The following is a 17,220-nucleotide window of genomic DNA, read 5'->3' on the forward strand; positions in this document are numbered from 1 at the left end:
AGGAGAACAATGAAGAACACAAGACAGGGTGCAGAAAAGACATGACTCAAAATAAAATGCTCTGGTGGGATTCATGACAGGATCATGCTGTGGGGATGTTTTCCAGCAGCAGGGACTCTGAGACTTGTCAGGATTGAGGAAAAGATAAACAGGTCAAAGTTAAGAGATATGCTTGAGGAAAAATGCTGAAAAGCACCAGGACCTCAGATTGGAGTGCATTTTTACCTTCCAACATGACAATGACCCAAAACACAACCAATACAATGTGCTGATATACAGTAGGTGTGTGAATGTTCTTGAGTGGCCTAGCCAGAGCCTGGATATGAATCCAAATGAACATCTCTGGTGAGACCTGAAAACAGCAGTACAGCAACACTCCCAAACCCACATGACAGATGCTGAAAGGCGCTGCAGATATCAAACAGAGAAGATCCTTTAATCCAGGTGTGCCAAGCTTGTAGCATCACACCTACAAAAACATAATGTACTGAGTAAAGGGTCTGAATGCTGAAAATGTAATATTTCAGTGATTATATAAAACTACATTCAAATACACAACAAAATCAAATCAGATTTCAATGAATTGGACAGTTTAAGTCAGAAAGAATCTCCTGCAGTAAGGCTGCGCTTTTCCTTAAAAACCTAAAATCTCTCTTTAAAGCCACGCCCACTCTGTCTGTCTGCCCATTCTCTCACGCCCACTCTGTCTGTCGCTCTATAACACACACAGAACCAGGAACTTCATTTCAGAGAAAACAAAACTCAGAAAACTCAGAGCCTCTCTCTCTCTCTTTCTCTCTCTCTCTTTCTCTCTCTCTGTGTGTGAGTGCAGGAATATGTCAGAATCCAGTATTTCAGTAGATCAGCTTTCAGTAGATCAGTTCAGCTGTCCAGTGTGTCTGGACCTCCTGAAGGATCCAGTGACTACTCCCTGTGGACACAGTTACTGTAAGGTGTGTATTAATGGCTGCTGGGATCAGGAGGATCTGAAGGGCGTCTACAGCTGTCCCCAGTGTAGGGAGACTTTCACTCCAAGGCCTGTTCTACGCAGGAACAACATGCTGGCTGAAGTGGTGGAGAGACTGAAGAAGACTAAACTCCACGCTGCTTCTCCTGCTCACTGTTACGCTGGACCTGGAGATGTGGAGTGTGATTTCTGCACCGGGAGAAAACGCAAAGCCGCCAAGTCCTGTCTGGTGTGTCAGGCCTCCTATTGTGAAGATCATCTTAAACCTCACTTTCAGTCTCCTGCCTTTAAGAAGCACAAGTTAGTTGAAGCCTGTGCAGAGCTCCAAGAGAAGATCTGCTCTCAGCACGACAAACTGATCGAGATCTTCTGTCGTACTGACCAAAGCTTCATCTGTTACTTGTGTTCGATGGATGATCACAGAGGCCATGATACGGTTTCAACTAAAGCAGAAAGAACTGAAAAACAGGTGAGAACTGGACATGATTATTCTTTTAAAAGTCTAAATATATCTATTCATAATCTAATTTCTATTTAGTTGATTTAATTGTTTATATGTCTGTCATTCACTTTTATTAAAAGTCAGTGTTGTTGGTAAGGAAGTATTAAATAGATCAGACCATGCAGTGTACTTTAAACACCCAACCACCTTCTTACAGCATTTTACAGATAAAGTGCACAATGACCAAGTTACAACTCCATAAAAGTGTTATTATGGTGCTGGTGTTTAAATTATTTACAGTTTCCATTTGTTTTAGTTCTGTTAGATTTTTATTCATTTTATTTTAGACATGATTATATTTATGTCTATATTTGTGAGATACACTACGTACTGTGTAACATAACTGGAAAATGCCAAACGTGTTTGAAGTCTCATTTGTCATTTGTGAGTACACACCCTCAACTAAATGACATGAAGCGTGATTGTGGAATTGTAAAACGTGGGGAGAACTCTGGGAACTTGAGCTGGACCCCTGGGTGGCTTCTGCTTCGTGCTAAATAACCAGGACCCAAAGAGCTCCAAGTAAACTGATGTAGTTTAGGATTCATTTCCAAAACCCTGTATCTGTTGTTCTGGATGTAGGAGTCCTGATCAGGGTTGAGGTGGATCTGGAACTTCTCCTAGTAACACCAGGCACAAAGCAGGAGAATTCACCCTATAGGCCACCCTGGAGCACAATGCATACACATTCTCACACTCATTCACACCTAGGGGCAATTTAATATAGCCAGTTCACATATCTGCATGTTTTGTGGGAAGTAGGAGGAAACCAGAGAACCCAGAGGAAACCCACACAACCATGGGGAGGACACACAGACAGTAACCCAAGCCCAGGATTGAACCCAGGACCCTAGAGCTGTGTACCTGTACTGCCACCTACTGCATCAATTAGGAACAACTAGGGTTCAGGCATGATGTTTATCACAACTTTTAGTTATTTCATAACCCCAATTCAATTTTCTGCAGGTAAAAAAGAGACCTTAATCTGCCTGAATGTGAGTGGATTCATGGTGTAGTTCAGTACAGTGAATACTGCTGAATTCTGTTAATGTTTCCGTAACAAAAACAACATTATTTCTGCAGCTGCCATTTTCACACAAAACTAAGCTTATTATGTAATAAGTGCTGAAGAAAATATGAACATAGAAGTGACTTTGTTTTGGGTCTCTATTTTAGTCAAAGTAATATTTCTAGTTTTAATTTAATTTCTAGCACTAATGCTTTTTACCCAATTTATTTAGTATTTTTATGTATATTCTTGTACTATAATCATGTAGAACATGAGCTCCTGATGCAGAAATAATGAAATGTATTTTATTTGGTCTCAGAATGAGCTACAGGAGGAGCAGATGAAATCCCAGCAGAGGATCCAGGAGAAGCAGGAGAAGGTGCAGGAGCTGAAACAGACTGTGGACACTATTAAGGTGAAGAGTCAACACACACACACACACACACACACATACACACACACAAATGGATGTCTAGAGGGAGACTCCTAAACATTTTCGTGTTTGTGTGTGTGTGTGTGTGTGTGTGTGCGTGTGTGTGTGTGTGTGTGTGTGTGTGTGTGTGTCTAACAGATGCGTTCACAAGCAGCAGTACATGAGAGTGAGAAGATCTTTACTGAGATGATCAGCTCCATGGAGAAAAAGCGCTCGGAGGTGAAGGAGCTGATCAGAGCTCAGGAGAAAGCTGTACTGAGTCGAGCTGAACGTCTCCTGAAGCAACTGGATCAGGAGATTGCTGATCTTAAGAGGAGAGTCACTGAGCTGGAGCAGCTTTCACACACACACGATCACATCCACTTCCTCCAGGTAACACTCACTGTCTGATCTACAGAGGGCGCTGTTCCTCACAAAGTTTCCTCCTAAAAGCTCATTACTGCAACAATAAATGTTCCTGTCTGAGATCACAAGTGTGTGTTTGGTCTGATTCAGTCTGAGATTCATTCGTTCCTCTCCTACACTTTTCTCCTTCTCTATTATGTGTTTCCTCTCTGTAGAGTTTCCCGTCTCTCTGTGTTTCTCCTGGATCTGAGGACTCACCCAGCTTCACTGTCAATCAACATCTCTCATTTGATGGAGTGAGGAAATCTCTCTCAGATCTGAAAAAACGAGTCGAGGAAATTTGTGAGGAGGAATTCAACAAAATCTGTCCACAAGGTAAACAAGCAAACATTTGTCATAACAAATACTATGAAGATTAGATAAGAACTGAGGCCTTAATTCCTACATAAAGTCCATGAGAAAATAAAACACACATATTGTCAGAGCTTCACCTGGGAAAAGTGTTTGCTTGTTCTCGTGGTTTAAGGTTTTGAGGTGTCGCTGATTCTTACATTCAAATGCTGCACCGTGTTGGGACATTTTTGACCAATAATTTGATGAAGCTCTAAATCCAGTAGAACTCCATGGAGATGTGTCTGACTAGGAGCAATGAAGTCTAATCTAATCTAATTTCAATTAAATCTCATTTTTCATTTTCATGCTTTAAACTGTTTCCACCTCATTTTTCCATCTCCATTTTGTCTCTGTGTCTCCACAGCTGCAGCAGTTCAGATGATTTTACTCTCAGAACTGAAGAGCAGAGAAGATTTTCTGCAGTGTAGGTGTAACACACACACACACACACACATACACACACACACACACACACTGACACACACACACACATTATAAATCCTGTGATTGATATCTTATCTGTGGGCATTTTATTGTTTTAGATTTCTGTTATCTGACTCTGGATCCCAACACAGTACATCATCAACTCATTCTGTCTGAGAAGAACAGAGCGGTGAAGCGCAGTGGGACAGAACAGCGATACTCTGATCATCCAGAGAGATTTGACTCCTTGTATCAGGTGTTGTGTAAGGAGAGTGTGTGTGGACGCTGTTACTGGGAGGTGGAGTGGAGCGGTGATGATGTGTTCATATCAGTCTCATATAAAGAGATCAGCAGGAAAGGACAGGGATATGAGTGTTTGTTTGGATACAACAATCAGTCCTGGAGTCTGTGGCATTTTTCTTCCTCTGTCTCTTTCTGGCACAACTACATTGAGACTGATCTCCGAGGTCCAGCGTCCTCCAGAATAGGAGTGTATGTGGATCACAGTGCAGGAACTCTGTCCTTCTACAGCGTCTCTGACACGATGAAGCTCCTCCACAGAGTCCACACCACATTCACTCAGCCTCTATACGCTGGGTTCTGTATGTGGAGTTCTGACTCGACTGTGAGGTTCTGTGATCTGAAATGAAATGTTGGTAAAAGTTTTTAGTAAAATTATAACTGAGGTGTTAGATTTATTTTCTCCCCGAGTTAGAATGGCACTTTTGTGTGCAGAAACTGTAACAGATCTATACTATTATTATTATTATTATTATTATTCATTTAAATTTTGGAAACCCCTAAGTGAAAATGTCCAAATTGGGCCCAATTAGTTATTTTCCCTCCCTTGTTAGTGTTACAAGGTCTCAGGTGTGAATGGGGAGCAGGTGTGTTAAATCTGGTGTCATCGATCTCACACTCCCTCATACTGGTCACTGGAAGTTCAACATGGCACCTCATGGCAAAGAACTCTCTGAGGATCTGAAAAAAAGAGATGTTGCTCTAAATAAAGATGGCCTAGGCTATAAGAAGATTGCCAAGACCCTGACACTGAGCTGCAGCACGGTGGCCAAGACCATACAGCGGTTTAACAGGACAGGTTCCACTCAGAACAGGCCTCGCCATGGTCGACCAAAGAAGTTGAGTGCACATGCTCAGCGTCATATCTAGAGGCTGTCTTTGGGAAATAGACATATGAGTGCTGCCAGCATTGCTGCAGAGGTTGAAGGGGTGGGGGGTCAGCCTGTCAGTGCTCACACCATACGCCGCACACTGCATCAAATTGGTCTGCATGGCTGTCGTCCCAGAGGGAAGCCTCTTCTAAAGATGATGCACAAGAAAGCCCGCAAACAGTTTGCTGAAGACAAGCAGACTAAGGACATGGATTACTGGAACCATGTCCTGTGGTCTGATGAGACCAACATAAACGTATTTGGTTCAGATGGTGTCAAGCGTGTGTGGCGGCAACCAGGTGAGGAGTACAAAGACAAGTGTGTCTTGCCTACAGTCAAGCATGGTGGTGGGAGTGTCATGGTCTGGGGCTGCATGACTGCTGCTGGCACTGGGGAGCTACAGTTCATTGAGGGAACCATGAATACCAACATGTACTGTGACATACTGTAGCAGAGCATGACCAGTATGCAGTATTCCAGCATGATAACGACCCCAAACACACATCCAAGATGACCACTGCCTTGCTAAAGAAGCTGAGGGTGAAGGCGATGGACTAAACCCTATTGTGCATCTGTGGGGCATCCTCAAATGGAAGGTGGGGGAGCACAAGGTCTCTAACATCCACCAGCTCTGTGATGTCATCATGGAGGAGTGGAAGAGGACTCCAGTGGCAACCTGTGAAGCTCTGGTGAACTCCATGCCCAAGAGGGTTAAGGCAGTGCTGGAAAATAATGGTGGCCACACAAAATATTGACACTTTGGGCCCAATTTGGACATTTTCACTTAGGGGTGTACTCACTTTTGTTGCCAGCGGTTTACACATTAATGGCTGTGTGGTGAGTTATTTTGAGGGGACAGCAAATTTACACTGTTACACAAGCTGTACACTCACTACTTTACATTGTAGCAAAGTGTCATTTCTTCACAGATGTCACATGAAAAGATATAATCAAATATTTACAAAAATGTGAGGGGTGTACTCACTTTTGTGAGATACTGTATTTTGGGGAGGGAAGAGGTCTTGTAGGAGAATAATTTGTAGGTGAGAGGTCATATGATGTGTTTGTAGCAAAGCTACTATCATCATCAGAGGAAAGAATAAACGGGCCCTCCACAGAAGTTATTTGAAGAAGTTGAGCTTCAGTTTGAGTGGAAGCATGAACATTGGTCACTGATGGAATGATACGATAAGCGGGAGAATAAGGAAACCCGGTGGGTACAGGTGAGGAGCAGAGACGTTCCAGCAAGCTGTAACATCGATGGCCAAATAAGCCAGCTGATGAAGTATATTTTCACCCAGGCCTGTGAGATTGAGCAGCCGAGTGAGAGAAAGTTGTAGGTGGGCGTTGATCAGCTGGACAGAGATCAGAGAGAAAGGACGAAAATTAAATAAAACAGTAGTGGTAACACTTAAAACATATTCACATAAATACATGTACAAGCACATGCAAAGAATGTAGGAAACAGGTATCAATACATGATATGGAAAAAGCATAAAATTGAAAAACACACTCATACGATGTTTTGAGAAAAACACACATCCACACACTCACAAAAATGTAACGAGAGAAACACACACACACACATGTATATACTCACAGAATGTCTAAGAAGCACCAAAAAACATATAAACATACTTAGAATTAGAGAAGAAATATGTGTAACATTAAGCAATAATAAAAATACATCTCACCCATAATGAAGAAGTGATAAAAATATCCAAAGTGTTCAGGACAACAGGCGATGAAATGCGCACAGCTCGATTACCGGAAGTGGGAATGGCAGTAAGGGTCTTGGGAAATGTTTAAAATACCCTAAAGGAAAACATGAAGATAATGGAGTATCCAGTGGCTGAAAATGTGTTTTAAGGTGATTTCAGAACGAGAAAAGCTTGTTCTAATGGTATTTTAAAATCCAATAAGTAGTTTTTAAGGGGAATCAGAAAAGACGTTAATAAAGCATATTGGGATTCCAAAAGAATGAGATAATTGGGCATAACGTAAAGATAAGACTGTATAAATAGGGCATTGAATCTGTGCTTAGATTCAGATCACTTTTGGGACGTCTCACGAGGGGATCTCAAGTTGGATTTTTGCTTCTCTCATCTATCTTGTTCGTTGCATCATTTTGATCAGTAAATTGAGGACTATTGTATTGACTAACTACAGGAAATTCAGCAACCTAGTAGTTCTAGTTACAACATTTTGGCGAGCCAGCCAGGAGAGGTTACGGCTGGCGAATCGATCCCATCCTGTGGGACTTCAAAACTCTGTGGACAGCAGATTTTGGCCATATAGGAAAAAGGTAAGCAGGCACCTGTTTTATTCAAAGCTCTGTTGTAGTGAAGGGGTGGGGAGGGGAGGGGAGAGAGGAGCCGGTCCCCTGTGCACGAGCCTAGAGGAACCTCAAAGATAAATAATTGGATAAAAAAACTGAAACCTCTGGGAGAGCTGTGGATAGGAAAAGTGAAATAAATTAAATTTGGGCCTCTGGTAAAAAAGAACCAGATGATTATGTGAATGTTTTTAATGTGTGCTTCTGTGGTATATGTGTATGAATTATGAAAAGGTTCAGTTGTAATTAATAAGTGAATAAGAAATTCCTGTAATACCGCTGTTGAGACGAGGGTTTGGAACCCCCTCAACAGGGCTGCTTAGAGACAGGAAGCGTGAGGCCTCACTCCCTTGAATACCGCTGCCAAGGTAAGGCAGGGCTGCTTGCTGAGGGACAATATCCTGAGCCCAGGTCTGGGTATCTGCTGAAAAGGGGTAAGAGCAATAAGAGCCAACCCTTTTTGTGAAAGCAGACCCAGTGTGTGTATGAGTGTGATGTGTGTGCATAGGAGATGAATGTGTGAGTAAATAAATAAATAAATAAATAAATACTTAACAGAGTGGATATAATATTGGGTTATTGGGCAAATGGTGAAGATATTAAAATATATTAGATAGTAGAAAGAACATGAGGTGTAACTGGAAAGTACTGTGTAAAAAGATGCAGTCATTCTTTTGGAAGGTTATGTGGATAATTAGTGAATATTGTTGAGCCCCTAGGAAACAAGGCGGAGCTGAGAGGCAGAAGGGAGGAAAGACCTACTATATTTCTACGCACCAGAAAAAAGAAAAACAGATATAGTGCGCGAGAATCATAAAAAAACAGACAAAAAGGGAAAAAAGGTAAGGGGGTAAATATTTAAAATCATGAACACCAGTCATACGAGCATTGAAGAAGGCTTAGAGGAAATTCACAGAGTAGTCAGTTCAGACAACTCTATAGCGTAATTATTATTGCTATTGCTAGGAGTTGATCAGTTAGCAATCAGGCTATCGGCAGACGGGGTGGGGGTCACAAGGTACAGCTCAGGAAAATACCTAATTGATGTATTTTGGGGATAAGTCATATCATAAGTAACCTACGAGTAACTAGGGAGTAGGCGTGATTCATGACGTAGGCGTGTAGGCGTGATTCATGAGTAGGCGTGGGACGGCGCCACCATACGGGATGCAGCAGGGACTCAGCATCCCACCACCATACAACATGCAGTACAATCCCCGACCTCCTCCACGCACGGTGGGAATATACCCATCACTGACACAAGGCGACATACCAAACATCGAAGTATGGGAACCTGCTAGGATGAAATTGCATGGAACATTTGATAGGATGTGCAGGCCACTGGATGAAGAGGAAGCTAGGGGAGACAATGTCTACGTCTCACAGAGACACAGAAGCACGCTGTCTGTACCCCGTATGAACACAAGCGCTGAGGACAAAGAGGTGCAAGCATATTGGGAAGAGGCACATCGGTTCCAACATACTAGCACCCCCATATGGGAAACAACCTGCAGGGTGGCTCTTCTGGAGTGTTTACGCCAATAAGAGGATGGGGAGCTACAAAGACAGGAAGAAAACAGAAAAAGGAAAAAGACACACAAAGGAGAAGTGACTGTAGATCCCTCTCCCCATAGTAAGCGAAGGGTTGAAAGATGCGGCAAATGGACAAGAACCACAAAGGCATGGTACTTTTGTTACTAGGGGTAACACGGCAGCAGATGAGGCAGCAAAGAAAAAAGCTGCTTTAGGAACATCACCAATGATGGCCTTGATAAACCTGGGGTAAACCAGGGGGAAGAAGAGGTCCGACACCCGCAAGAGGATAATGTGGAACAAATCGTGGAAAAGAGGCCAGTGAGACAGAAATAGCTAAATGGATAGCTAGAGGAGCAAAGCAAGAACGAGGCACAGGGCTGTGGCGGAGTGTGGAAGGCTTGTGTGTGGCCCCACTGAGCCTCTTACCGTTGCTCATAAAAGATGCACATGGGGTGGACCATGCTAATAGAGGAGAAACCTTGAGGAAAATCAGAGAGGTTTGGTAGTCCTCCTACTTAGCTAGCATGATTAATAAGGCACTAAATTAATTCGAGACATGCATAAAACACAATGTCCGCAAGAGCTTCACAGCTCCTATAGGGCACATCCAGAACCAAAGGGCCCGTTCAGGCACATAATAATGGACTTTGTGGATATGGGCAGTGACAATCGGAAGGAGGATAAGAGATACATATTGGTATTGGAAGGCCGCTTCAGTCATTGGGTAGAGGCAGTTGCAACAGCCAATCAGGAAGCATTAACAGTGGCTAAGTTTCTGTGTAGGGAAGTTATACCATGGTTTGGAGTTCCAGATTTCATCAGCTCAGACAATGCTCCGCATTTTGTTAATCAGGTTATAAAGGCTGTAGCCAAAGCTTTGTGTATGGAGCATAAGCTGGGGTGTGTGTACCATCCACAGTCACAGGGAATGGTGGAAAGGGCTAATGGAATAATAAAAAAAACAAGGTTACAAAGATCTGTGAAAGCTAACGGCTTACCTGGGTTCAAGCATTGCCACTAGCCCTAATGAAAATGCGGTCCCAGACTAACTTATCTAACCCCACATGATATGTTGATGGGCCGCCCTATGCCTATGGCATTTACTCGGGGTCCCTACAAGGGCCCACCTCTTGAACAACTAGAGGATGAAATGCAGGAATATGTGCGCCACCTAACCCAAATCCACAGGCATTTGAATTCGCAGGTGCACGAGGCAATCCATGGTGAAGACGTCACAACACCTGAAAGACTTGTGGAACCAGGGGACTACGTGTACATATGCACGTTCAAAAGGAAGCACTTCAATGACCCTCGAAAGGAAGGACCATTCAAGGTGGTTGCAGCAACCCCAACTGCAGTAAAAGTTGAAGGTAAGGAGCACTGGTACCACCTAAACCACTGCAGCCGTGGGGTGGGAAAAGGCAGAATTTTGCACCCTACTGAAGACAGGGAAGATAGGCTCCAGCATCCTAATCAAGGAGGGAAAGGTAGACTCCTGCATCCCGCAGGAGAAGCAGACGACACACACTCTGTAGATAATCAAGAAGACCTAGACTTCGCAAGCGACAGCGATCCGGACGACCCCCAGGCAGGTCCATCCCACAGAACACATGGACAAGTTAAGAGGAGGGGAAAGCGTAAAGCACGCTAACAGGCAGCAAGTGATAGCAACACTCCTACAAATACACCAGGTGGTAGCACTCCAGAGCAGGGACCATTGATGATTCCAGGCGAAGACTCACGGGTAGTACCAGACATGGCTGACATGCCACCTGAGGAGGTCCTTGCACCTCCAGCCCTTATTCCAGACCCAGACCAGATTCCTGAAGCCCCTTTCATACTTGACGACAAGACAGGGGAGGGAGTGGTGCAATTGTTAGAAAACGACCATCACCCATATGAGCAGCCACTGGGGACTTTAGATCTACAGGATCTGAGAGATCTTGACATCCTTGCTTATCCCCAACAACCCCAACAGCACCTGAACACTGTCCCTGTCATAGATATAAACCAGCAAATTCTATAGCTCCTTTCACCTGAATTTGCAGTTCCGTTTCCTGAGGTAGCTCATGCAGTTGGACCAGATGTAATACCCTAAGCTGGCCCCGAGGCCATAACCCCAGATGCCACTGAACCGCACCAACCATCACATTAAAATCAGGATGCTTCTTGCAGCCATCATTGTAATAAGTGCTGTCGGAATGACCATGCTTATTATTATCATTCTAGGTGGCACTAAGGTCCAGAAAATAGTACCCATGACTGAAACATCATTGCACCACACTACCGTCGGAAACAGTATCACAATCTTTCATTTGCGGGTGCCTAACACTGGGCAGGCTAATGCTGTAATCCCTCACAGACCATGCAGACACACTAATGGCTTACCCATACCAACGAGCCCACCTACTCCTGCTAATATAGACCACAGATGTGCCTTAGCTTTGCTTAAATTGGCCCATGGTGCACAGTTGCTTAGAGCAGACACCAGCTATACCGTCCATTACAGAATGTGGACATGCAGCACTCCTTGTTAAGAAGTACAAACCGGCAGTCACCTGGGACTGATTTTCTGCATCAGAGAGCAGGCATGCTACAATCTCTAAAATTGGTCACGCAAGTTGCTGGCTCAAATTTAGCCTATTACCCAAAAACACTTAAAATTCAACATAGAAGCCAATACTCACATCTACCTCTGAGCCCAGTTGGAGATAGGAAAAAGACACCAGCCGTGAGTGAGAAGAAGCAAGGGTCCAGCTTTATTGGTTCCGTTCCACCACACGAGATCCACACCGATGAGAATTCTCAGAAGTGATCCGATACCCTGAGCTTAAGCTCCAGTATTTATACTGTACTTACACAGTAAATAACCCATATGTTTCAAGAAGACTATGATCTCACTACCAATAGGGTTAAAAAAGAGCTCATCTACCTTACTCTTATGTTCCAGAAAAGGGCTATTCCACTTACACATAGAATCAAAACCAGGGGTTTCAAATTACACATAAAATCAAAACCACGGGATTTCAATAACCCAGAGACTCAAAACTAAGGGATTTCAGTAACCCAGAGAATCAAAACAAGAGGATTTCAGTAACCCAGAGAATCGAAACCAAGGGATTTGAATTACCCGTAAAATCAAAAGTGGAGAGAGACAAAACAATCTAGAGTGACCTTGGTCTTACTGTTATCTCGCGGGGAGGGGGGGGGGGGGGGGGGCAGGCAGCTTGACTCAGCCACCCTTATAAATGGCTCCTCATGGTTCTTTCTTAAAATTAAGGCCTTCCTTGCGAGCCTGCATTTCTAGTTTATAATTTATTTTCATATTAGCTCTATATCTCTATTTTATATATAGTTATACTGCTTGAAAACACGGTTTACTGTACTTCCTACTTCATAATATCATTATATTACCCTTCTACTGTCCCACATATCCTATTATTCTGTTTTTTATAAAGAGTATATATATTATTATTATAAGATATTACCCTTATAATATCTAAATATTCCTTTTTATTATTCTTATAAAGTTATTGTAGTATGTGTGTGAGAGAGAGAGTGTGTGTGTGTGTGTTATGTCTACTTGCCCGCCCTTGACTGTACGAGAGTGTGTGTGTGTGTGTTAGCACTCCTCAGCTCGTATACTTCTTTTTGACTTTTTGACTAATAAACCATAGTGTATTACTCTTAAAGATCTAAGATCTTTAAAGTGTGAATCCAATTCAATATTCAATATCAGTCAATATCCGCCTCACACTGCTTCTGTGTGTCTTGGTGCCCGTCTTTTCTTCTTCTCCCCTTTGCTGGATGCTAGGTCTCCCTTATGTTTATTTTATGACATTTTTTATCCACAACAAAGTAGGTCCATTAAAGATCACTGGTCGCCCAAAGTTGTTTCTTTGCTCATCAGGCATCTTCAGGGTCAATATTACCCAGGCAATTGGTATTACTCGCATTAGGGGACTGAAAACAGTATCGCACCTCCACTTTTCTTTTCGTTGTAACCAGACAGCATGCAGTGATCAACCCCAAACCATTGTAGTCAAGAGGACCGCCGTCGCCCAAATGGTAAAGCTGCAGAGATATAGCTTTTATAAGGAGGGTACCTGCCCTTGCAGCAATTTGTATTTGAATTGGATGTTTCATACAGCTCACACAGTTGCCAATCACACCTGTCTCATTTGTTTGTACCTGTACCTACAGGTTTGTTTAAACAGATTTGTCCAGGAGTAATTGAACCACTTTTAAATATAATCAATTCTTCCCTAAGCACTGGCTATGTACCTAAATCACTTAAATTAGCAGTTATTAAACCCTTGATTAAAAAACCTGACCTTGACCCGTCTCAATTGTCCAGCTATAGACCAATATCAAATCTCCCCTTCATCTCTAAGATTTTAGAAAAGGTTGTAGCAAAGCAGTTATGCTCGTACTTAGATAGGAACACCATTCATGAAATGTATCAGTCAGGATTTAGACCTCATCATAGCACAGGGACAGCGTTAGTTAAAGTAATAAATGACCTTCTACTGACCTCTGATCAGGGTTGTGTCTCGCTGCTTGTGTTACTCGACCTTAGTGCAGCTTTTGATACTATAGATCACACTATTCTCCTTGATAGATTAGAAAATGTTGTTGGCATTAAGGGAACAGTCCTCTCCTGGCTCAGGTCTTATCTGACCGATCGTTATCAGTTCGTAGATGTAAATGGTGATTTCTCCATGCGTACTGAGGTTACTTTTGGAGTTCCACAGGGTTCTGTTTTAGGCCCACTGCTCTTTACTTTATATATGCTACCCCTAGGACAAATTATTCATAAACATGGAATTAGCTTCCACTGTTATGCTGATGATACACAGTTGTATGTTTCAGCGAAGCCAGAGGACAGACAGAAGCTTAGTAAAGTTAAGGATTGTGTAAAGGACATTACACGTTGGATGTTAACTAACTTCCTTTTACTTAATTCTGATAAAACAGAAATACTTTTATTAGGCCCACGTGTAGCTAGAAGTAATCTTTCTGATCACATGGTTACTCTGGATGGTCTTTCTGTTTCATCATGTACAGCAGTTAAAGACCTTGGAGTGATTACTGACTCCAGCCTATCATTTGATGCTCATGTAGATAATATTACTAGGATAGCTTTCTTTCATTTCAGAAATATTTCTAAGATAAGAAACATATTGTCACTACATGATGCAGAAATACTAGTTCATGCATTCGTCACCTCTAGATTAGATTACTGTAATGCCTTACTGTCTGGATGTTCCAGTAGGAATATAAATAAACTCCAGTTAGTCCAGAATGCAGCTGCTAGAGTCCTAACTAGAACTAGAAGATACGACCATATCACACCAATATTATCAATACTGCATTGGCTCCCAGTAAAATCTCGCATTAACTATAAAATACTTTTATTAACCTATAAAGCACTAAACGGTCTCGCACCACAATATCTAAGCGAACTTTTGGTTTTCTATGATCCGCCACGCCTACTTAGATCAAAAGATGCAGGTTATTTGACAGTACTTCGAATAGTGAAGGCTACAGCAGGGGGAAGAGCCTTCGCTTATAGAGCCCCACAGTTATGGAACAGTCTTCCCATTAGTGTTCGGGACTCAGACACAGTCTCAGTGTTTAAGTCTAGGCTTAAAACGTATTTGTTTACTCAAGCCTACCCTGACTAGATTCTATTTTACTACTTCGCAGTCATAATAATTGTTTTTTCTCCCTCTCTCCTTTTGCCAAGCCGCACACGAATTTATGGAGATACTAGAGATCCAGATCCTTTCTGCCTCTGGATGGAGCTCAAATCTTCTCTAATTCCAGACTGCTGGGACTACGGCTGCTCCTAAGGCCATACAGACTTCATATAAATCCATAATGAACTTTTTCACACTATCTGTTGTTACCCAGATGAGGATGGGTTCCCTTCTGAGTCGGGTTCCTCTCAAGGTTTCTTCCTCTTAAAACATCTTAGGGAGTTTTTCCTTGCCACCGTCGCCACTCAGTGGCTTGCCCAGTTGGGATAAATTCACACCTTTAAAATCTGTATACCATGCTGATATTTCTGTAAAGCTGCTTTGAGACAATGTCTATTGTAAAAAGCGCTATACAAATAAAATTGAATTGAATTGAATATGTCATGAGCATAGTGCTCGACCCCCTCTCATGCGACCTTAGGGAAATTTGGAAGAATGTTTGGTAAAACCTTACAATGAACATTACTTGTGTCCTACCATCTGCCTGTTAAGGGGCAGCTTCCTTCAGCTATGGCCCAGCTTGGATGCGCAACGTGAGCCAGAGCTGTGACTTCCACCCAGTGAGTTCCCCTCTCAATGCTTCGATTCCCGTATATGTTAGCTTCCCGTCCACCTTTCCTCTCTGTGTTTGCTCTGAGGAAGGCCTTGATTTTGTAGGGAACATATCTAGCGACTGTACAAACATTAAGCCTCGTGCCTATGGTGTCCACCCGTGCCCATTATGACAACAATACAGGTTATACATGTACAGACTCATCGATGGTTCGTATACAGTTGCCAGAATTAGTAGATGGCACTCTGCCCTTGGTGGACATTTTTTGGTATTGTGGCGGAGACCAGGTATGCCAGACCCTCCCTGTGGATCGGATGGGGTGCTGCAGCCCAGTACGCCTGGAAGGTAAGACTCGTGTGCCACAGTTGACTAATGACACATATAACAACATTACTGTGCTTTCACGCCCAAGAAGGGACGTTGCACACGTATCTTCGTGGACAGATTATGTGCGAGATGTTGATGATATACAGTACTCCGACTGGGGTCCGGACCCAAGTGTATCTCTTGACTTTGGTGGAACACCTGTGGGTATCCCGTATCATTATAAGGCCATTGAATCCGTGGGTGATGGATTTGCCACCGTGCTACTACCCAGTGTCCAAGTAATCCATAACACAGTATGGATTAACTACATCTGGTACAATCAACAGCGGTTCATTAACTATTTGCACGATGCTTTGGGTCTGGACCGTGAACAACTGCATGCTACTTCTATTATGGCAGCTCAGAACCGCTTTGCTATTGATCAAATGCATGCCCCAGACGAAGGAGTGTGCACCATCGTTGGGGCTGTATGTTGTGCTGTTATACCCTTGCATACAGGAACACGTGATTCCCTGACCAAGGTCTTGACCCGGCTTAAATAGCTGCGGGAGGAACATGTCCGTAACACAGGTTTTACCCCCCGTTGGCCTACGTGGTTGTCTTGGTTTTTCTGCGCTGAATGGGCATCCACGTTGACTTTGTGTATGATAGGCCTCATTGCATGCTGTGTTATACCCTTGGCAAGCGCCTTATCCTAGTTGTTGTTAATAATGCTGCTGGACAGCATGTGGTTGTCCAGCCTTAGAACCGGTCGTTTGCTTTTCTCCTTTGGTTGAAGCGTGTCCGCCTCAAAAGGGGGGAGGGGGGTTATATTACAATGTGTATTAAATGCTCTGGAATACTCAAGCTTGCAGGTATATTATGCAGTGTTAAGAGAGATACTGGTATGTACTTATATGATACTGGAAATTTTTATATCGATGTTTGCATAACCCCATTTTGCATGTAAACATTGGCTCACTTACACACGTAGATGTCTGTCAGGGCGAGACTGGGGAGCAAGTAAGGTATTGCTCATCAATATTTATCATGTCTGCATAGCTCATGGCACTATGCAGACATCGCAGAAGTGAGTGCCATACTGTAGAGCCTGGATAAAAACGTGAGTAGATTTGTTTCAAGTGTACTTGTTTTGTAAACACTGTGGTCATTTCCTTTCTTGCTATTTCTCTTGTCCTGCATAATTTGAATATAAAACATTTGTACTTTTGAGGCATCAAATCACAGGAAGAGGGTTGCAGTACTGTTGGGGCTGCCCCAGTACATGTGGGAGAATCCATCTCAGTTCTTAAAGATCTGTGAGTTAAGTGTCTGTGAGGAAAGTAAGAAGGGATGTTGGAAGATATTCAGATAACGGGAGTCCATGTATTTATCTTTCCAACTATTTTGATGGAGTTTACGTCGTTTTATTTTTATGAGAGATGATAAATTTCAGGAAGTTGTACAGTGTTTTTTTTTTTTTT

General features: G+C 42.9%; 1 protein-coding gene across 1 annotated transcript; it reads left to right on the plus strand.

Moving 5' to 3' along the window:
• The first annotated feature begins 731 nt into the window (after positions 1-731).
• Positions 732-7,290, plus strand: LOC128621587 (E3 ubiquitin/ISG15 ligase TRIM25-like). The gene is made up of 6 exons (XM_053647462.1): positions 732-1,436; positions 2,798-2,893; positions 3,050-3,283; positions 3,472-3,631; positions 4,014-4,073; positions 4,192-7,290. Exons 1-6 carry the CDS (start codon positions 837-839, stop codon positions 4,719-4,721), a joined length of 1,680 nt encoding a protein of 559 aa, XP_053503437.1. The 5' UTR covers positions 732-836; the 3' UTR covers positions 4,722-7,290.
• Positions 7,291-17,220: the final 9,930 nt, after the last annotated feature.

This window comes from Ictalurus furcatus, chromosome 17, assembly GCF_023375685.1.
Source record: "Ictalurus furcatus strain D&B chromosome 17, Billie_1.0, whole genome shotgun sequence".
Taxonomy (NCBI): Eukaryota; Metazoa; Chordata; class Actinopteri; order Siluriformes; family Ictaluridae; genus Ictalurus; species Ictalurus furcatus.